The sequence below is a fragment of the Hyperoodon ampullatus genome (assembly GCF_949752795.1).
Source record: "Hyperoodon ampullatus genome assembly, chromosome: 4".
Classification (NCBI taxonomy): Eukaryota; Metazoa; Chordata; class Mammalia; order Artiodactyla; family Ziphiidae; genus Hyperoodon; species Hyperoodon ampullatus.
In genome coordinates, this window is record NC_136917.1 from 132,954,282 (window position 1) to 132,977,038 (window position 22,757).

General features: G+C 40.1%; 1 protein-coding gene and 1 pseudogene across 4 annotated transcripts in view; both read right to left on the minus strand.

The window, feature by feature from the left end:
• Positions 1-11,153, minus strand: part of DDX4 (DEAD-box helicase 4) — a gene marked incomplete at both ends in the record, with an annotated part of 84,936 nt that extends 73,783 nt beyond the window's left edge. For all 3 annotated transcript variants that reach the window (XM_079702222.1, XM_079702220.1, XM_079702221.1), the window contains 2 exons: positions 2,153-2,213; positions 11,082-11,153. In XM_079702222.1, coding sequence (XP_079558348.1) covers positions 2,153-2,213; positions 11,082-11,153 — 133 coding nt within the window. The remainder of the gene's footprint in view (positions 1-2,152; positions 2,214-11,081) is intronic.
• LOC307052305 (MORF4 family-associated protein 1-like) lies at positions 7,900-8,263 on the minus strand (annotated as a pseudogene). Its single transcript has one exon. The product of its transcript is annotated as an MORF4 family-associated protein 1-like (transcript).
• Positions 11,154-22,757: the final 11,604 nt, after the last annotated feature.

Sequence of the window (22,757 nt, forward strand, 5' to 3'; positions counted from 1 at the left end):
ATGGTGTAGTCTTTGCATATAACCTAACATCCTCCACATACTTTAATGATCTCTAGATTACATGTAATACCAAATACAATGTAAATGCTATATAAATAGTTGCCAGTGGAGGGAAAATTCAAGTTTTGCTTTTGGGAACTTTCTGGAATTGTTTTCCAAGTATTTTTCATCCATAGTTGGTTGATACATGCAGAAATCTAAAAAATCAGAGTTGAAAGACTGTCAACAGACACTCATGGTTAAACCTGGGAGCCAAGATTTCACTTCATTTTCTTTCTTTTCACAACTACATTTAAGTTTTTCCACTATTTTTTTTTGCAATAAGAGTATCTAGGTATTAACTTAGTATAGCATTCATTGGCCTAGTATGTATTTCTGTAATAGGAAATTTATTTTCATGAAAAAAATATTTTACTTAAAAAAGAGCTACCAAAGTATTGGTTATCCAGAAGGTGAGCAGGCAATCTATATTTTTCGTTATTTGATTTTATATCATTAGCCTGAACATTCAAGATCTAATGCTAAGAAAAGTCCAGGGTTTTAGTTGGTGGCTATTTCAATCTAGTTTACTGACGATTTCACTACAAAGTCATGTTATACCTTAATATACTATAGACCCAAACTTTCATTCCTTTACAAAAATTATCTTTGACACCTCACAGAACAAGGTTTCTACTGATTACACAATGATCTATGCATATAGATGTGTTAAGAAGTATAGATTATTTTTACCCAATTTTCTTTTTTTAATACTTCAAGTACACACACATACATGTGGGTAGCCTTCTGCTAGGGTTTCAGCAGGCAGCAATTTCATACACTTCTGAGAATCTGAATAGTCTATATTAAACCGCTGCATTTAAATGTTTACAAAAGACAAATGCATCTTGGTAATAGCAAAAGCATTTCTTCTAAACTCAACTTCCTTCTATCAAGAGAATTACTCTAAAAAAAAAAAGAGAGAGAGAGAATTACTCTGAAATTAAGGTGAACATGGGAATTACATTTGCTTTAACCCGATGAACTCTGATTCTCGAACTCCCCTTCACGTTTTAGAAACTACCTCTCCACGGGTTTTTTCTCTTTGGGACAGGCTTCAGTGAGCCAGTAGCTTCCTAGACTATAAAATGTTTTACCTCATCCACTAATTTTTGATGAGAGAAATGAAACTACCTGGTGTCACCAGGCCCTCTCTTGCATCAGAGTAAGACTTAAAAGTAGTAGTTACTCAAATTCATAGAGACTCACAGTAAATTCATAGTAACTCAAATTCATAGAAAGTAAACAGTGATTGCTAAGAGCTGAGGAGACGAAGGACTGGCGAGTTACTGTTTAATGGGCATGAAGTTTCAGTTTGGGAAGATGAAAAAATTCCAGAAGTAGATGGTGGTGATGGCTGCACAGCAATATGAATGTCCTTAATGTCGCTGAACTGTACACTTAAAAATGGTTAATACAGTTAATTTTGTGTTACGTGTATTTTACCACAATAAGAAAAACTGAAGAAAAATAGTAGAAATAGCATTTCAACCTGCTTTGGACTTCAACAAAATGAAACACTACTGCCATAAGTTTACCTTCATAGCCCAGGTCCTGCCACTTCCACCCATCTTCCCATCCACATCAACTTTATAAAATATGTAGGTGAACCAGATGGAAATAAGTGGTAGGGGAAAACAACAGCTCCCTTATCTTGATTTATTTCTCTTATTTGCCTAGGACCTCCCCTAAATTTGTTTTCAGATCCCAAAGAAACTCATATTATCTTGATATGAGCTTGGTTTAAACAGTTGTTATCCTGACAGGTCACCACCATTGCAACCTGCTTCAACAACTTACAGAGTCCAATCTCCTACTGCCTTATATCAGGAACCCTGGCAATTCCCTAAGCAGCCTGAAAGCCAAACAGGTTGGGCAAAGGTTTTACAGCAAACCTACTAAATCAAAGGATACACTCTATAGCACTACACTCTCTCCTCTCTCCTTTCCTTTAGCTGTAAGTGGCCCCCAACCCAAAATATTCAAGCCAGAATGAATTCTCACTAGAAAATTTAGAAAACATCCTCTATAAGACATCTACTAGTCAGCTCCTCATCCAATGGATGAAGTCCTTAACCTAAAAACGGTTTTACCTTTTTGCCTTAACACATACCTGACAATGAAGCCACAGTCCTGTTAAAAGTGTCTCCATTTGCTCCAGAAGAATACCTATCCTGTAAGAAAAAAGAAAAGACTAGTTTTCTACTCTGAATAATAAAAATGTGTAATCTATCTCACAAAAACTACAAAATTTTAACAACTGGGTTTTGTTCAGAACAAAACAATTACAGAATGTAAGATTTTCTGAGTCACTGCATGTTCCTTTATTAATTACTCTAAAACACCTCCACTTTAACATTGTACGTATAGCATATTAATATATCACTTAAAACACTGGTCAGCAAACTACAGCCACAAGACAAATCTGGTGGGCTACCAGTTTTTGTAAATAAAGTTTTACTGGAACACAGCCACCCTCAATTCATCTAGGTATGTCGATGGCTGCTTTTGCACTACAATAGCAAAGTCGCAACAGAGACCATAAGGCCTTCAAAGTCTAAAATGTTTACTACCTGGCCCTTTATGGGGTTTGCTGACACCCAACTTCAAATAAAATTTTAGCCACCCTACTTGAAAAGTATAATCAAATACTATTATTATATAACTACAATAACCAAAGTAATACATGAATAAATCAATACCTGCCAATACACAATACAGGTTACAGAGTTCAGTATTTTACCATATACTCATCACATCTGTACAGAATAAAGTAGAGCACAGGAGGAGAGTGGCAGATAACAATTTCTACAGCAAAGCACTACAGAAATTTATTTTTAAACTTCAATTGTTTTTGTATGAAGTGAAACTAATGTACTCACATTTTTAAAGAGAGAATTAATTCTAAAGTAAAGAAAACCACTTATGCACTAAAAACAGTGTATCTACAGATGTATCTCGCAGGTGCACTAAAAATCCAATGAAATGGTGGATGCCAGCTACAGGTCAGAATATTCATGGTTAATTTCAATCAAATTTGTCACAGAAATAGTTCAAGATTGCCTTTAATGCTCCCAAATACTGACTGTCCCATTTTCCCTACTTCAGTCTCAAAATTTATTCGCTATTAATACATATGCATTATGCTTGCAATGGTGTAACGACTGTTGGACTCAGAAAATTCATAGCTAAATGTCAAGTTAATTTTGGAACCTTCCAACATTTCTCAGGGTATTCCTGGGTTAATGACAACATGAGTAACATTTTTCTCACTTCTAACTCCTAGGATGTCCTTATCATCATTAAATCTTTATTTCCTCTCCAACAAGCTTCCTCTACTTAAGGCAAAACTTTTGAACAGAGCTCTGAAATTCTTGCACATCAAAATCAGAATTCAATAATTTAAAAATGAAAAGTGACCTAAAATTTACAGACAATACTTTAATTAACTGACTGCATTAGAAGAATCACAATATTTTTTCAAATAAATTCCTTTAAATAAACCCAAAGCTGGAGGGAGTGTACCAAGGTAGGTCTCTTCAGGTAGTACTTTTATCTAAAATTTCTTTCACAGAAGACACTAAATGACTTTAAAAACTACCTTTATAAAGCTCGAAAGTCATCCAGTTATTTTTCTGACTTATTAAAAATAGATAATAGAATCCTGGAAATAGCTTGGGCTACAGTATAAAGTTCCAATTTATGATTACCATAGACATTAAAACAAGAAAAGTAATCCAGTTTTCCCTGTTTAAACTGAAACCCTGAAGACTTTTTTCTCTTTTCTAGTGGCCAAGGTATTACTGGATGAATAGAGCCCAAAAAAGGCCTGGTTTTATAAGTGTTATAACACTTCCAGCATTATATAACTGATAAAAAAGTAATGAAACACTCTGGCACCAAAGAATCGAAAAATTATTATTATTAGACAATCTTCAGACTGTGGAATTTAATGTCCCAAATACATTGCAAGGCAAATTAAAAAAAATTTTTTTTTCAACAGAATTCATCTTTCATCATAAAAAATCCTTAACCTTTTTCATTACCTTAAAAATAAATTAACTTCATATTTCCTTCCAGCTATTATATCACTTCTCTGCTCCTTTGTAGGCAAAATATCTTGTCTACAGTTGCTGCCTCCACTTTCTCATATTCCATTTTTCCTTCAAGCCACTCTAGTCTAGCCTCCATCCTCACCTCTGCTCTGAAAAAGCTTAAAATAAGGATATTATATAATAAAATTACTACTTTTATGTTCCATCCTACCAGAACTCTCAGCAGCATTTGAAACAACAGACTCTCCTTCCTCTTTCCAACATTCTTCTCTGGCTTAAGGAACACACACTCCCCTGGTTTTCCTCTTGCCCCACTGCCCACTCCCTCCTCAATCTCCTTTGCCAGCTCCTCCTCTAACGTTCCTTTAAAGTTGGAGTGCCCCACAGTTCATGGCACAGCCCTCAGTCTATTTTACTCTATTCATATTATCTACTGACTGGCATTCTTACTTACATGTTTTCTTAGGTATCTCAAATTGAACACAGCAAATTCAGAATTCTTGATTTTTCCCCTCCCAAATTTGTTCATCTTCCACGTATTTCCCATTTCAGTAAAGAGCACCATCATCCATCTAGTTGCTTAAATTTAAAAACCTGGCATCACTCTCTCTTTCATTCCCCATATCCAGCCCATCCAGTCCTATCAGCTCTGTGTCCACCACTATCTCCAGGGTCCTCTCCCTCTCCTCCTTTCCTCTTTCCTTCTCGGATTTCATTTTCTACCAATCTTGCCTTATCTCACTGTGCTTCAGCCATACTAGCTATAGCAGATTGAATAATGGCCACTCAATGACATTGTCCTAATTCCTGAAATGTGTAAATGTTATCTTATTTGGAAAAAAGAGATCGAGCAGATATAATTAAGAATTCTGGGACTTTCCTGGCAGTGCAGTGCTTAAGAATCTGCCTGCCAATGCAGGGGACACGGGTTCGTGTCCTGGTCCAGGAAGATCCCACATGCCGTGGAACAACTAAGCCCGTATGCCACAACTACTGAGCCCACAGGCCCTAGAGCCCGTACTCTGCAACAAGAGAAGCCACTGCAATGGGAAGCCCACACACTGCAACTGAAGAGTAGCCCCCGCTCGCCGCAACTACAGAAAGCCCGCAAGCAGCAACGAAGACCCAACGCAGCCAAAAATTTTTTTTTAAAAAAGAATTCTGAAATGAGGAGATTACCCCAGATTATCACAGTGGGCTCTAAATGTCATCACAAGTGTCCTTATGAGAGGCAAAGGGTATTAACACAAACACAGAGAAGGCCTGTGAAGACAGCAGAAAGAGAGGCAGCCACAAGCCAAGGACTGCCCATAACCACCAGAAGCTGGAAGAGGCATGGCTTCTCTCCTAGAGCCTACAGAAGGAAGACAGCACTGCTGACACCATGATTTCTAACTTCTGGCCTCCAGAACTGTAAGAGAAATTTTTCTGTTACTGTAAGCCACCTAGTTTGTGGTAATTTGTTACAGCAGCCATAGGAAACTAATACATTGTACTTCCTCCTGTTGCCCTGATACCCCAAGTTTGTTCCCTTCTCTGGATCTTTATACATCATGTCCTACTGGGACTGCTTCAGGTCTCCAGCTCATGAGTCATAGTCTCAGGGAAGCTTTTCCTCTCCATGTGATCTAAATCTACCCCATCCCAATCTCTCTCTCTCTCTCTCTCTCTCCTCCCTCCCCTCCCCCTCCCCCCTCACACACACACACACACACACACACACACACACACACAGTTTCCTGATTTTTTCGTAATATTTTTCACTCTATATTTGATTTTCAATGTGCTTATTCTGTCTCCCCCAGTAAAATAGAACATCCATGACAGTGAGCCCCTTATCTATCACATTCACCACTATCTCCAGCACCAAGTATGGCTCAAATATAAATGTGCTGGGACTTTCCTGGCAGTGCAGTGGTTAAGAATCTGCCTGCCAATGAAGGGGACATGGGTTCGATCCCCAGTCCGGGAAGATCCCACATGCCGCGGAGCAACTAAGCCCGTGTGCCACACTACTGAGCCTGCACTCCACAACTACTGAAGACTGTGCGCCTAGAGCCTGTGCTCCGCAACAAGAGAAGCCACCGCACCACAACGAAGAGTAGCCCCTGCTCACCGCAACTAGAGAAAGCCAGCAAAGCAACAATGACCCAACGCAGCCAAAAAAGAAAAATAATAATAATAATAATAAAAATGTGCTGAGTCTTAGGTCTTAACATTACCTTATTTTTAGAACACTTAGCTATAAAATACTTATAACCTCTTTACCCATCCAAATGCACCAATTGAGAAATTTCAAAATGTTTTAAACATAAGGGTTCTCACAGGTGGCTACAGATAATCTATTTGCATTTTGATGAACTCATTTCTTTTTACCTTATACGTACTCTTTTTTTTTTTTTTTTAAAGAAGATGTTGGGGGTAGGAGTTTATTAATTAATTTATTTATTTTGCTGTGTTGGGTCTTCGTTTCTGTGCAAGGGCTTTCTCTAGTTGTGGCAAGCAGGGGCCATTCTTCATCGCGGTGCGCAGGCCTCTCACTATTGTGGCCTCTCTTGTTGTGGAGCACAGGCTCCAGACGTGCAGGCTCAGTAGTTGTGGCTCACGGGCCTAGTTGCTCCACGGCATGTGGGATCATCCCAGACCAGAGCTCGAACCCATGTCCCCTGCATTAGCAGGCAGATTCTCAACCACTGCGCCACCAGGGAAGCCCCCTACCTTATACGTACTCTTATTATTTTCAATTCTGGAATATCTTACTTTTTTTTTTTTAGATCTTTTGTCTTTCCAAACAAATGAATACTTCCATTAACATGTTAAGTTGTTTTTTTTAAAACATGGTAGGGTTTTGATCTCAATTACTTGTCAGGTCTGCTACTCAAGAGAACTTATAGCTGGACAGCTTATGAACCTTGAAGATGCCTCTTCCCTGTCCATTCAGGGACCTATGCAGACAGTTCCATGTGTTTCTTCCCCAGCCCTTTAAGGACCTTTGCAAATATCCTCCATTTTATGCCCAGAATACCCTGAAATGCATCAGAGTACTAAATCAACTTGTACAGAATACCAAGATCTCATCTCCTATTCTAGGTTCCATGTCAAATAAAGCTGAGTTACGTTGTCCAAATAAACTGACCAGATAGGTTGCATCAGATAGCATGCCACGTAAAATTTAAATTTTGGACAAAATACATCTCTCCTCCTATGATCTAAAACAGAAATTAAAGCCCCCAAATACAGACAATACCATCCTCCATCCCTTCTTCTGATTCTTCAGTCCAAGCCAGATCAGCCCCATTCACATTCCCAGTTGAAGTCTGGTCCCTTCTTCAGTTTCTCCAGCAATTGCTGCATGGAGTCATCTTCTAGAATTAATGCAGCTCCTTCAGCACCTCCAGAGCTAGAGAACTCCAACTCTGAGTGTCATGTATCACACACAGACCTAAAGTTCCAGATGACCTATCATGTCACATAAGAAAGAGCAAAGCAGCTCAAAATAGAAACAATAACCAAAGCCCAGGAACAAATGTGTCTGTTGCCAACGCTTACAATCTAAGACCTAATTTCTGTACGTGACAGCATTTTCCAAATAAAAGTTATTTCCCCAAACAAAAACATTTAGCAATCAAAAGTCACGTCGACGTTATCAACTGCAGACTATACCACAAACCTACTGTGAGGACAGAGTATATACAGAGAAAAAAAGGGAGAAAACGAAAGACTCTCTGGTTTTAGGTTCTCGTGGGCATCAGCCAATCTCCATCAGTTCACTGGAATCCTTTGATCATAAACTGCCAATCCTCCTTCAAGAGGATTCACTTTTCTCTATCCCCTGGACTAGCTCGACCAACATTTCTACCATCATTGCAATCTCTTTAGCCTTCTCCTCAGCCTTCTCATACTTGTCACTCTGCCCTTGACTTCGTCATTTAGATTTGGGAGATGAGTGAGAGCACTTTCCTGGGTTTTTATTTGGATGAACATATTGTGTATCTCCCACAACTTGCTCCTATTCAGCATATATGATTTTCTGTGCTCTTGAGTAAGAGACACAGTATCCTCCCACATCTCATTGATGACTAGCAGCAGAAATTGCTGGAAATCTTCCTCAGGCTCCAGCACATCAACTTCCTTAGGTCTGCAAACTCAACAATGTCCAACCACCACATTTTCCCCTGCTACTTCAGAACTGCAGTATGAACATGAACAAAGAAGCCATGAACTTTACTTTCTTATCTAAACAATTATTACAAACTTTGCTTTTACTGCTTAATAAAATTATAATTGTGGATGGACTAATTATCTCAAGCTGTTTCCACTTTAATCACAAGAGTATCTGCCTTCTGAAATATGCCACAAAAAAGGCAAAAAGATCAGACAGAAGTGATCACTGTGTAGACTTACTCCCAGGGTCATCTAACAAGAAACATTACAACTAGCAAGCAAACCCAGTATCCTGTTACAGTCATCATACTCATCCATTCAACCACTCATCCCAACAACTCTGCATGCAACGTGCAAATGCCTAACCACTGGGATTTCTGGACTGCTGTAACTGTTAACATTATCAAATTTCTCTCAACCCCACATCTTTTATTATTCTATCTTCAGGTGGTACACTCACTTCAAAAACTAGAATTGGGAAGTTCTGAGAACTACCAGAACAGTAGCCTGTTAGTTCAAAATTATATAAGCATGTATCAATATTAAATCTCCAAGTAAGGATCCTGAGAAGCATTCAGAAGAGGCTGATCACATAATAAGGACCTAGTGTATAGCATAGGGAACTCTACTCAATACTCTGTAATGACCTATATGGGAATAGAATCTAAAAAAGAGTGGATGTGTATGTATAACTGACTCACTTTGCTATACAGCAGAAACTAACACAACATTGTAAATCAACTATACTCCAATTTTTAAAAATTAATAAAAAAAAGAAAAGCGCTGATCACAGATATTGTTACCAATCCAAGATGGTCTCAGAGCCAATATAAATTGAACAAAAGGGAAGCCCAGCTGTCTCTTGAAATGGAAATTCAATTAGAACAACCAATCAAAATGGTGCCTTTAAAAGAAAATAGGCTGAAGAAAAGACCTCAGATTGTTCCTACATAAAAATGTCATGGGGCTTCCCTGGTGGCGCAGTGGTTGAGAGTCCGCCTGCCGATGCAGGGGACACGGGTTTCTGCCCCGGTCCGGGAAGATCCCACATGCCGCGGAGCGGCTAGGCCCGTGAGCCATGGCCGCTGAGCCTGCGCGTCCGGAGCCTGTGCTCCGCAACGGGAGAGGCCACAGCAGTGAGAGGCCCGCGTATCACAGGAAAAAAAAATGTCACGTATTCATCCTTAGTTTCTACATTTCTTATTCAACCAAGGCAGGCAAACAAAGCCACTGATTGCACCATGTTCCTTAGAGTCAAGTAGGCCAAATAACTAATTGCACAACACTACAAACTGGCCCCACACAAATAGGTACTAAGAATAAGGTAGACATGTTAACATAAATTAATATTAAACTCAGTATGACCAATATCAAGAAACAAAGTATGTTACTGAATAGCACAAAGATTTCCAAAAGGTAAATCTGGAAGCCTGAGAGTTGACCATCCTCAATTTCAGACACCCTTTGCAATAACCATGCACAACATGCTACAGTGCAGTAAGTATACTGTTTGAAGAATAGTTAGTGAAGACAAAATCTCAGAGTAAGAAAAAATAAAAATTAGACAAGTCCAAGTGGAAGAACATCTGTATCTGTGAGTTAAACTTTGTATTAGAACAAATCTGCTGAGAACCAGGGAAAGAAAGAACCATAAAATATTCTTTGACCAAGTAATTTCATTTTTGAAAAAAATACTCCCAAATTAAAACAAAGAATAAACTGTAGATATTCGTGACAATATTACAGTGGAAAGATAACATGTTAAATTCACACCAACAGAAAATTATTTATGTTATGGTAGCTCTATTCCATGAAATATTATATAACTATTAGAAATTATTTTTAGGAAATTAGTAATATGGAATAGTTAATGCTGAAGAGTGAAAAAGCTGAAATCAAAAATTATTATTATGTACTATCATTACAATCTATACAAAAACATGTTTGGGAAAAATTCCCAAAACAAGAAACACCATAAATTCAGATTAACATCTTAGGTATTTTAATATAAACTTTATATACATACAGATCAAATCCAATTGAGACAAAGAATTACTTATCTTATGATTTGGGGTAAATTAAGAATTTCCACTAAGACATCACTTGAAATAGAAAGTGTCAGAATTGACTAACATAAACACCAACTGGAAATTCTAAAAGGAAAAAAATCAACTTTTGGAGACATTTTCAAGTACATAACACTTGCGTAAAAGCAACCCGTTAAAATACACTATCTTCTAAAGTAGAGTCTGTTCACCTTATTAAGTCAATTTTCAAGTCAAAACTGAAATCCAAAACCCACTCCATAACCCCTTCTTCTGAATTCCAATGTAACTCTTCAAACACCATTGAGAAAAAAGATCTGCTGATTTGTACATTTGAAGATCAAACTGATATTACCCTCTGAATCAGCCTAATGTTTTTATCTTGAGAGCCCTGCTTGTAGGAAACCAATTTTCAGAATTCAAAACGTCAACCAAAATCAAATTATATTTTTTCAGTTTTCTATATGACTGTATCTCATAGACATTCAACCACATTACCATAAGCTTGCTTTCACCCACAAGTCCTAAATCACTGAGATTTAAATTAAATTGTTAATATTATTATATACATTTTAGTTTTTAATTATCAAATTACCTCAGACTATTTTATTCTATTTGAGGCTTAGCGTGCCTCTTCATCATTCCCCATGAGATAGTTAATAACAATCACACGGAGATAAGCACAGCAAACTGTAATTTAGAACTTTCTCACCACAGTCATTTTCAACTTCGATAAAATCTGCAGCATTTAATAACTGCAAACTTTAAGTTTTATTACCTTCTCAAATACAGGAACATAGGAAGACATACGAGGTTTGATTATTTCTGCTTCCCAATCTTCATCTCCCATGGTGGCTTCCAGTTCTATTTTCATAAAAATACAAACATGCACATTTAGCTTCAATCAGAATCAGAGAGATCAGAATCGTATCTTTAAAAGCATAAACCCTCATCATTTCACATATACCCCGCCAAACTACTCAACTAAGTGTTGATCCTCCCCAAAAGTTTTTGCGAGAAAAGCAATTAAGTTTTGTTTCTTCCCTAGAGAGAGCATTTATGTCCATCCTTTTTCTCTTTAAAAATTAGTTGAACCACTTACCTAATCACTCTAGCAATCACCATGTCCCCACTGATGTTTAGGCTTTCTCCCAAAATCTGCTGATAGAATTTATCTTCTCCAACGAAGAGTCCCCAAACGTCTTATTGTATATTAAGGGGAGGGGAAATTTTTCAGATACTACTCAAGGTTTCTCCCTTCACATGCCTCCCTTCAAAAGTAGGTAAGACGTTTAGCTTAAAGTTTTTGACTAAGTTTCTTGGGGTGGGGGAGGGGGAATCAAGGCCTCGAAGTTTGTCAGGGAAGGAAGCAGTGGTTAGGTGGCCCAAATACCTCCAACAAAGGACTGGGTTCGCCAAGGAGGATTTATACACAGTGTTACTACAACCATCCCCGTTCAGAGAAAAAGACGAGCAGGGGCTGGTCAAAAAGGCTCCTTCACCTCCTCTGCAGGCCTCAGCCTCAGACTTCGGGCACCCACGGTGCTTTTGGACCCTCCGGCAGGAAGCAGAATGACACCAAAGGACTGCTTCAACCTCCCGCCCACCCCATCCGTCCTTCAGTCGGCCCAAAGTCCAGCTACTGGGAAGCCCAGAGGGTCGGGACGAGGCGCATACCGGGGGGAAAAAAGCCGCTGGTCCACTCACCTCCCTGCTGCTTGCTCTCCCGGGGTCCTCACAGGCGCTGACGCCGCTTAAACGGCTGCACGTGCAGGACGCCGGCTACGTCAGGTGCGCCCCTCCAACAACAAATGGCACCAGGCGATGAGTGCCATCAGCCAATCAGCGGTCAGGCAGCCGCGCCGTCCCGCCCCCATCTCCAGCCTCTCCTACCCTATTTGTTGGCGTTCTAGGCCGCGGTGGTTGGACCCATTAGGCTCCTCCCAGAGTGGCCCGTTAGGCCTGGGGTAGAAAGCTGGCCGTGCGCCGCTTGTCTCTAGATTCTTGGGTGGGGTCCTCAAACTGGGGAAGCTATAGAATTTCCGTATGCAAGAGCTGCAAGTCAAAGCTAAAAACAAGGCTTCCCTGGTGGCGCAGTGGTTGAGAGAGTCCGCCTGCCGATGCAGCGGACATGGATTCATGCCCCGGTCCGGGAAGATCCCACATGCCGCGGAGCGGCTAGGCCCGTGAGCCGTGGCCGCTGAGCCTGCGCGTCCGGAGCCTGTGCTCCGCAACGGGAGAGGCCACAACAGTGAGAGGCCCACGTACCGCAAAACAATGAAATAAAATAAATAATTCTCAAAGTTAAAAACAGAAGAGGAATAAAATGCCTTCCCACCTACCTCTTTAAGCGTTTTCTCCCCTTTTGCCTACTGCAGTCCCTGGCAGTTGGCCTATTTCTAAAGCGCTTGCTTCACATCCGGGGAATTCCCGAGTGCTTCAACGTATGGCTGAGGCCGGTGGAGGTGGTGCCTTTCCTTTTCCTCCCAGTGAAGGCAGGGATGAGACTGTCACACTGATACCCAGAAAACTGTAAAGAAAGTAGCTTGCCTTATAGAGTTGGGGGTCCAACTCTTTGGGAAGGAGACGCTCTCTGACCCAGAAGGAAGAAGGAAATTCTGCTGGTGTAGGTCGTCAGCGCTTGGATTTGTGGCCCACCTGTTTATATTCCTAGAGTTACTGGCCAAACCTAAGGGTGACCGAAGGTCATTTTGGTACTTATGTTCTCACCAATCAGATATTCTTGTTCTGTCCCACAAAAAGTCAGGGAAATCCCTCCGTATTTTCCCACCCCTCCAAAAGGCATAACAACGGTCTACTTGAAAAGTGTCATTTTCATTTTGGGTTCTATTTTCATCACTTTCCGTTCTCTGAATCTTTGAATAAATTCCCGAATACTTCATAAATATAAGTCCCAACACAGTCCAGCACTCAGGCACAGAGGTTGAGGTACCTTATGGGCACGCTTCATACTTTTCAGCTCTAGAACCACCATTACTGGTCTGTCTTTTCCGTAAAAAATATGTCAGGGGGTTCCCTGGTGGCGCAGTGGTTGAGAGTCCGCCTGCCAATGCAGGGGACGCGGGTTCGTGCCCCGGTCCGGGAGGATCCCACATGCTGCGGAGTGGCTGGGCCCGTGAGCCATGGCCGCTGAGCCTGCGCGTCCGGAGCCTGTGCTCCGCAGCGGGAGAGGCCACAGCAGTGAGAGGCCCGCGTACCACAAAAAAAAAAAAAAAAAAAAAAAAATGTCAGGATTGGGCTTCCCTGGTGGCGCAGTGGTTGAGAGTCTGACTGCCGATACAGGGGACGTGGGTTCGTGCCCCGGTCCGGGAAGATCCCTACATGCCGCGGAGCGGCTGGGCCCGTGAGCCATGGCCGCTGAGCCTGCGCGTCCGGAGCCTGTGCTCCGCAACGGGAGAGGCCACAACTGAGAGGCCCACGTACCACAAAAAAAAAAAAAAAGTCAGGATTTATTTAGTTAGCACCAAACTTTGTCAGACTATTTTCAAGGTGAATTATCTTTTTTTTTTTTTTTTGATGTGGACCATTTTTAAAGTCTTTATTGAACTTATTACAATATTGCTTCTGTTTTATGTTTTGGTTTTTTAGCCACGAGGCATGTGGGATCTTAGCTCCCTGACCAGGGATGGAACCCACACCCCCTGCAATTTCTATTTTTAAACAAAATTTTCACATCATACCCTTGAGGCAGCTGACACTTTCAATCACTGTATACGTAAGGGGGAGAGACACAAATACTCTTTCTGGTGCTCTGAATGTGTACACAGGGTCCTCTGAGGTATTTTAACTCACTTTGAATATTCTTTCAAAATTTTTTATGTCACGGGAAAATACTTATTAAGTGAAAAGAGCAAAATATGAAATTGTGTAGATAGAATTATAACCAACTAGATTTTTTATTTTAGGAATGGAAAGTTTGGAGATATTTTCTAAAATGAGCGTATTTTTCAAAACACTTAGCAAACATTCTCTGCTGTTAAATCTTGGAGAGAAGGGATTTTTGTTGCTTTCAATGAAATAGTTCTTTATGAAACACTCAATGTATATAATTTTTGAGAGCTAGGCCTGGTTAAGAAAAAGTGAATTCTGACGAGAACTGAAGTTCAATATTGAGGAAAGGATAAACAATGGATGAAAATAATGAAATTCAAAAATTGAACATAAACAGTGAAAAAGGACAAACAATTTAGTAAACACTTGCTCCTTAATGTGTGTCCCAAGAAAGTGAAGCCAGTATATTCTATTTTCTGGTTCCATCTAACAGATCTTAAATTAGTGATGGTATTAAATCACAACATAGGGAAAAGGCAGGGATTCATTCAGCTGTTAAATAAATAGGCTTTAAATAAGCACCTACTGTATGCCAGGTACTATGCTAAATGCTATAGGTAAAATTAACCTATCAAAGGACATTCTAGTGAAAAGAATGGCAATGGCTAACGGAACTTAAAACCTTAAGATTCGTGTCTCAAAATTCCCTGCAAAGCTTATATACAGTTTCTCCAAATTCTCTAAATCCCATATAATAAGGTAGGACAAGAGTTTCCTCAAAGATGTCTCTCATTTTGGAATCAGTGTTCGTAGTTAAGTTCAAAGTAATGCAGATAAAGAGAATTGATATTTTAGACTTTATGCTTCCAATATTATCTCCATATTATTCAAATAATGATTTTTTAATTGATGTGGACTGTGCCTAGCACCATGTCCAATCTATTAAAAATTCCTTCAATCTACCACTAGTACAAAAATAGATTACCTCAAGTGGGGGAGAGTTAGATGTTCATCTTTAAGTATTATAAACATTTGAGACATTTCACATATTAAAATGGCAAACATTTGATAATGCACTCTACTAGAGAAGCTTCAAGGTAACAGGCACCCTCATACATTGCTGTTGGGGATATCCCATGGGAATTTGACATCATGTAGCAAAATCACATGCGCATTTACCCTTGGATCCCATAATCCTACTTCTAGAATTTATCTCAAAGACACACTGGCAAAAAATATAAAAGGACATATACACAAAGTTATTAACTACAGAGCTAAAAGCTAAAGACTGGAAATAACTCAAAAGAGATACTTTTGAGTTATTATTGAATAGCTATATTATTATTAATAGCTATATTCAATAGCAGACTGAAACATCCACCCGTGGAGTTGCAGGGGCAGAAAATTTTTCCCTTCTTCCTTTCTAGGCTTTTTGGCTGGTCCAATAATTAAACTGACATGAAACAGATTAAAAGGACAAAAACAAATTTAAATTTCATACATACAGAAGATGCATAAAAATGAGACTCAAAGAATGGACCAAAGCAGGAAGCTTTTATATGTTTTTAGACAAAGAAATGATAAACTTGTGAAGAATTGACAAGAGAAAGTAGTGTGGCCTTGTGATAGTAGGTTGGCGAAGTAACAAGATCTGCTTAGGGATGAGAAGGCCCTAAATTCCCTGTCTCTGGTGTTAAGGATGTCCTCTTCCTTTCTGGTATTGCTAGAGGGGGTTGTGGGTACCTTTCACATGGAAGATTTATATCCTGCTTTCAGGGAGACAAAGGTGGCTCAGAGTGTCCTTGCACTGGCTGTTTCTCAAGTACCTTTAATTCAAACCAATCAATATGCCAAAGTGGCATATTTTGGGGTGCTCCCCTTCAGAGTATTCTGCAGCTATAAAAAGGAAAGAGGGTTATCTCTGTATATTGTTATGGAGTGATCACTAGGATATATTATTGGAAAAAAGCCAAGTACAGAGTAGGGTGTCAAGTATGCTAGCTTATATCTAAAGAGATGTATCTGCTTATATTTTTAAAAAATGGAAGGATAAGCCAAATATTAGACTACCTATGAGATGAGAGAACAGGTTGAAAAGGATAAGAATGTGTGCCAGACGTCTCTGAGTGAGTGGATTTGATTGTGAAACCATGTGATTGTTATGCAAAACTATAAAACTAAATTAAATTGAAATTTAAAGAGCTATTTTAGAATTTAAAGCAAAAAACCAAATACACTTAAATAACTGTGTATTGAGTTAGTGGCTTAACCACACAGAGAAGAGTTATTTCAAGTGATTTAAAATACAGTAATTTGACCATATGTCCCTAGTGGGATATATCATAAGGCAAAAAGAACTGGAAAAAATAAACCAATTCTGTAATCATATTGTTGGTAATAAACTGGTACATAATTAAGTTAATATTGTTTAAGAATTAAGATTTTTAGTGTGAGAGAAAAGAGACTGAAATAGAAATCAGAGGTTAAGAAATAGCCCTATACTCTTAAACTTGAATTGGAAATATCATTATGCACTCATGATATATTATCTCCATAAAATAAAAAGGATTTCTTTACTCTGCCCACTGAAAAAGCATAGAAACAATGACAAACCTATTAGCAGTGCACATGCTAGCACACAGACTGCTGTTGACCTGAAACAAAAACACTGCCAAATATTTCTCCAGCAAAGATGGGTTTATTCAGGATTAGCAGAGAATTGCCAAACCACATGCAAGTCCCGGCATGGCAAAGGAAGGAGGACACTTTTATAGAGAGGAAAAGGACTTGTCAAAGCACCTGGCCAGTAAGATGGGTTCCTCACAGTTCTAGAGGAGTTCCCCAGGGTAGGGATAACCTTTTCTAAAGAGACTTTAGCCACAGAAGAGGCCTTCTGTCTTCAAGGAAAGGCTTCAGTCCGGTGTGAAAACATACAGACCATAAATAAAACAAAGAGCTCATGGCTTTTCATTGGCTGAGTCCCTGGCAGGAAAGGAGTCTTTCTTCTTCCTGTAGGTTCTATCACCAGAGGGTGTGAGAGCTCCCCCTTCTGGTCTCCCAACTCTATTTAATTGAGGTTTCTGTGTATTAATATTTTACATTTTCCCCTTTTGATCAGGATTTTTCTCTGAAAGCATTGCTATCAAGAGTAAGGGTTTCTAGTGTCAATGGCTTTTTGTCCCTCAATGTCAAGAAGGACCATTCCTGGGTATAGTGTCTCACATCAGAGGGAAAGTGCACAGATTGGAAACCTATTAAGGTCACATTTGAGTAACAAGGAGGAGGAAGGAGGACTCTCAGGCACTTTTTATCTAAAGTCCTGTTATCAAAATCATAGACATCAGAGATCTCCTGAGGCATTATGCCATCATCAAAGGCTTGGTGACAAACTTCCAACAGGCCTGGTCCAGATATCTTGGGAAAGCTGTCTTATCAGATGTCATCTGCTTCAATTCTGGAAAATCTTTACTTTCAGGTCACCAGATGATGTGCAGTTTCAGTTAAGGTTCGATGCTTTCTTTAGGTGTGTCTCATGAAGCCAATAGTCTATTCCTTGGAGTCTGGAAGCACAAGGGTTGTCTGGAGTACTTGATAGAGTACTTTCCAGCAAGGTTGAAGAGAGTTCTTCTGGATGTATCTTTTCTGATAGATGAAATCTCCAAGTTGCAAGTTGTGATGCTTAAGGTCTTTGTCCCCCAAGGGTGCACTGTGAAAAGACTGATCCACCAAAACATGGTTATTTTTGATAGAAGCAATTAGGCCTTTGCAATATTGGAGTATCTCTCCCTTTATCAGCTGTAGGTTAAAGAAGCAGGAGCCAAGTTCATTGGGTATGCTGTGACTAGCTCAAAGGATGAGAGTTTATGAATTCCAAAAGCAGTGGATGTGAGGTTTAGAAGGATCACAGCAAGGCAAGGGGGTTATCCTCATGTCACAGGGTCCGGCTGCTGGCTATAATACCCTATGGATCAATGGTGGATCCATGTTTTGGGGTGAGTACCCCAAGGGCATTCCCGTCCTTTTCATATAAAAAAGGAAAAATGGAATTTGATAATTGGGAAGATCAAGGGCAGGTGGGTTCAGCAAACTCTTCTCTAAGACCTTGAGGCTATTTCATCCAATTCTTCCCATAAAATTAGGTTGTGTTGTTATTGTTGTGTAAAACATACAGAAGTTTGGCCATAAGGGGGAAAAATTGGAAGCCAGTTTTAGCCATTAAGGTCTAGCCCAAGGAAACCTGTCACAATTTCAGCAATTACAAACTAGACCAAGAAAATCTCACAGTTGGCACTTAGTTTGGGTTTTGGGAAACTAAGACACCATGAATTCTATCTGGATCTAAGTGTATCCCTTGTTCTGATATCTGATGCCCTAAATATCAAACCTGGTTTGGGGCAAACTGCCATTTTTCTTTGGTGATATTATGTCCCTTTAAGGCTAAAAGTTTAGCAAGTGGATGCTGTCTTCCTGTAAGGAGGCTTGAGAAGGAGAGCAAAGAAGTGAATCATCCACTTGTTGCAACAAAGCAGTTATCTCTAGGGATCAACCTTCAGGATTTGCCCAAGAATAGGGGCTCAGTATAACCCTGAGGCATTACAGTCCAGGTGAATTGGCTTTCTTGCCAAGTGAAGGCAAAAAGGTATTGGCTAGCTTCACCAACTGAAATACTAAAGAATGTGTTACATAAATCAGTTACAGTAAAGAATTTACTACCTAATAACTATGAGGGCTAGGAACAACAGAGATAACAATGTTGTTTGTTGCTGGGAGGTCCTGGACAAGCCTCCACCCTTGGCCTTTAGATTTTCTCACAGGTGAAATGGGAGTGTCTGCCTAGTACAAGGGATAATGAGGCCTTGAGCCTTGTAATCTTCTATTATGGGCTTTACACCTTGAATGGCTTCCTTACTCTTAGGTTATCAATTAATTCTGGGAAGAGATTTTGAGGGGTCCCTCTGAATTTTAATGGGAAATGTGCTATGAATTTTGCCAACATCATTTGGAGATTTTGCTCATAAGGAAAGTGGTAGCTGATTCAATAGGGACAAATGATCAGCGTTTCCAAAATCTGCTCTAGTATGGTCAGAGATGGGATAAAAGATATCAAAGGGTAATTTAATTCACTTGGTGGATTGCTTTGATGACTACTGTCAATTTCTATATTTTCCCCTTCGGGGAGAAAAAATACTGGCATGATAATTCTCTAAGAAGTCTTAGCCTAATAAGTGGATATGGGCAGAGGAGCCAAGGAGAAAAGGGTGAGTATCTCTCAAAAGTCCTAAACAAAAGGGAATAGGTTCAGAGACAAGAACCTCTTGAGGCTCATTAAAGATCTGCACTATTTGGACTGTTTTAGTACTTTGAGGCAGGGCTGTTTTATAGTAGCAGAATTGAGCAATGAGTGTAGCTCCCTTGTCAGTTAGGACTAGAAGAGATTTCCCCCCAATCTGGAGAAATGTTCCTTCAAGCCAGTTAAGAAGGAGGATTGGGAAAACCACCTGTAGTTCTTTGGAGTCCTGTCACTGAGAATTGGGAGGATGTTGGAAGACAAGTGCTTAATTTTGTAACAATCTAGAAACTAGGCAGGTTTTGATTATATTTAGGATCATTCATTTGCTGGAGTTAGAGATTAAGCATTTTGACTGTGTTCCTTTAAGGTAACATCTAGAGAATGAGAGAGATGTTTTGCCAGATTTACTAAATCTGGAGTGAACAAAGTTTTCCATTCCAACCTGGTCATTTTTACTAGAAGGAAAAGGTTCCAGGTCCACCCATTAATAAACATAAGAGTTGGAGGAGAGGAACCAAGATGGTGGAGTAGAAAGACATGCTCTCACTCCCTCTTGTGAGAACACCAGAATCACAACTAGCTGCTGGACAATCATCGACAGGAGGACACTGGAACTCACCAAAAAAGATACTCCACATCCAAAGACAAAGGAGAAGCCACAATGAGACGGTAGGAGGGGCACAATCACAGTAAAATCAAATCCCATAACTGCTGGGTGGGTGACTCACAGACTGGAGAACACTTATACCACAGAAGTCCACCCACTAGAGTAAAGGTTCTGAGCCCCACGTCAGGCTTCCCAAGCTGAGGGTCCGGCAATGGGAGGAGGAATTCTGAGAGAATCAGACTTTGAAGCCTAGTGGGAATTGATTGTAGGACTTTGACAGGACTGGGGGAAATAGAGACTCCACTCTTGGAGGGCACACACAAAGTAGTGTGCACATCGGGACCCAGGGGAAGGAGCAGTGACCCCAGGGGAGACTGAACCAGACCTACCTGCTAGTGTTGGAGGGTCTCCTGCAGAGGCGGGGGGTGGCTGTGGCTCACTGTGGGGACAAGGACACTGGCAGCAGAAGTTCTGGGAAGTACTCCTTGGTGTGAGTCCCCCCAGAGTCTGCCATTGGCCCCAGCAAAAGCCCAGGTAGTCTCCAGTGTAGGATTGCCTCAGGCCAAACAACCAACAGGGAGGGAACCCAGCCCCACCCATCAGCAGTCAAGTAGATTAAAGTTTTACTGAGCTCTGCCCACCAGAGCAACAGTCAGCTCTACCCACCACCAGTCCCTCCCATCAGGAAGTGTGCACAGCCTTTTAGATAGCCTCATCCAACAGAGGGGCAAGAAGAACTACAAACCTGCAGCCTGTGGAACAAAAACCACATTCACAACAAGACAGACAAGATGAAAAGGTAGAGGGCTATGTACCAGATGAAGGAACAAGATAAAACCCCAGAAAAACAACTAAATGAAGTGGAGATAGGCAACCTTCCAGAAAAAGAATTCAGAATAATGATAGTGAAGATGATCCAGGACCTCAGAAAAGAATGGAGGCAAAGATCAAGAAGATGCAAGAAATGTTTAACAAAGACCTAGAAGAATTAAAGAACAAACAAACAGAGATGAACAATACAATAACTGAAATGAAAACTACACTAGAAGGAATCAATAGCAGAATAACAGAGGCAGAAGAACGGATAAGTGATCTGGAAGACAGAATGGTGGAATTCACTGCTGCAGAACAGAATAAAGAAAAAAGAATGAAAAGAAATGAAGACAGCCTAAGAGACCTCTAGGACAACATTATATGCAACAACATTCGCATTATAGGGGTCCCAGAAGGAGAAGAGAGAGAGAAAGGACCAGAGAAAATATCTGAAGAGATTATAGTCGAAAACTTCCCTAACATGGGAAAGGAAATAGCCATCCAAGTCCAGGAAGCACAGCGAGTCCCATACAGGATAAACCCAAGGAAACACACTGAGACACATAGTAATCAAATTGGCAAAAATTAAAGACAAAGAAAAATTATTGAAAGCAGCAAGGGAAAAACGACAAATAACATACAAGGGAACTCCCATAAGGTTTTTTTTGTTTTTTTTTAATAAGTGGCTTTTTAAAAAAAATAAATAAATTTATTTATTTATTTATTGTTGGCTGCATTGGGTCTTTGTTGTTGCATGCGGGCTTTATCTAGTTGCGGTGAGTGGGAGCCACTCTTCATTGTGGTGCGAGGGCTTCTCACTGTGGTGGCTTCCCCTGTTGCAGAGCACAGGCTTTAGGCGTGCGGGCTTCAGTAGTTGTGGCACATGGGCTCAGTAGTTGTGGCTCACGGGCTCTAGAGCGCAGGCTCAGCAGTTGTGGCACATGGGCTTAGTTGCTCCACAGCATGTGGGATCTTCCCGGGCCAGGGCTCGAACCCATGTCCCATGCATTGGCAGGTGGATTCTTAACCACCAGGGAAGCCCCTCCCATAAGGTTAACAGCTGATTTCTCAGCAGAAACTCTACAAGCCAGAAGGGAGTGGCATGATATACTTAAAGTGATGAAAGGGAAGAACCTACCACCAAGATTACTCTACCCGGCAAGGATCTCATTCAGATTCGTTGGAGAAATCAAAAGCTTTACAGACAAGCAAAACCTAAGAGAATTCGGCACCACTAAACCAGCTCTACAACAAATGCTAAAGGAACTTCTCTAAGTGGGAAACACAAGAGAAGAAAAGGATCTACAAAAACAAACCCAAAACAATTAAGAAAATGGTCACAGGAACATACATATTGATAATTACCTTAAATGTGAATGGATTAAATGCTCCAAACAAAAGACACAGGCTTGCTGAATGGATACAAAAACAAGACCCATATATATGCTGTCTACAAGAGACCCACTTCAGACTTAGGGACACATACAGACTGAAAGTGAGGGGACGGAAAAAATATTCCATGCAAATGGAAATCAAAAGAAAGCTGGAGTAGCTGGTATTTTATTGTGTATATGCAATATAATTAATTTAGCTAGTTTCCCATTGAAAAAAAAGACAAGAAAAAAAAACCCATAAGAGTTAAAAACCATATGGATGGATGGAACCATAAAAGACCCAGAATTGCTAAAGCAATCCTGAGGAAAAAGAACAAAGCTGAAGGCATAACCCTCCCAGACTTCAGAGAATACTACAAAGCTACAATAATCAAAACAGCATGCTATTGGCACAAAACCAGACATATAGATCAATGGATCAGAATAAAGAGCCCAGAAATAAACCTACACACCTACAGTCAATCTTTGACAAAGGAGGCAACTGAGAAAAGACAGTCTCTGCAGCAAGTGGTGTTGGGAAAACTGGACAGCTGCATGTAAATCAATGAAGTTAGAACA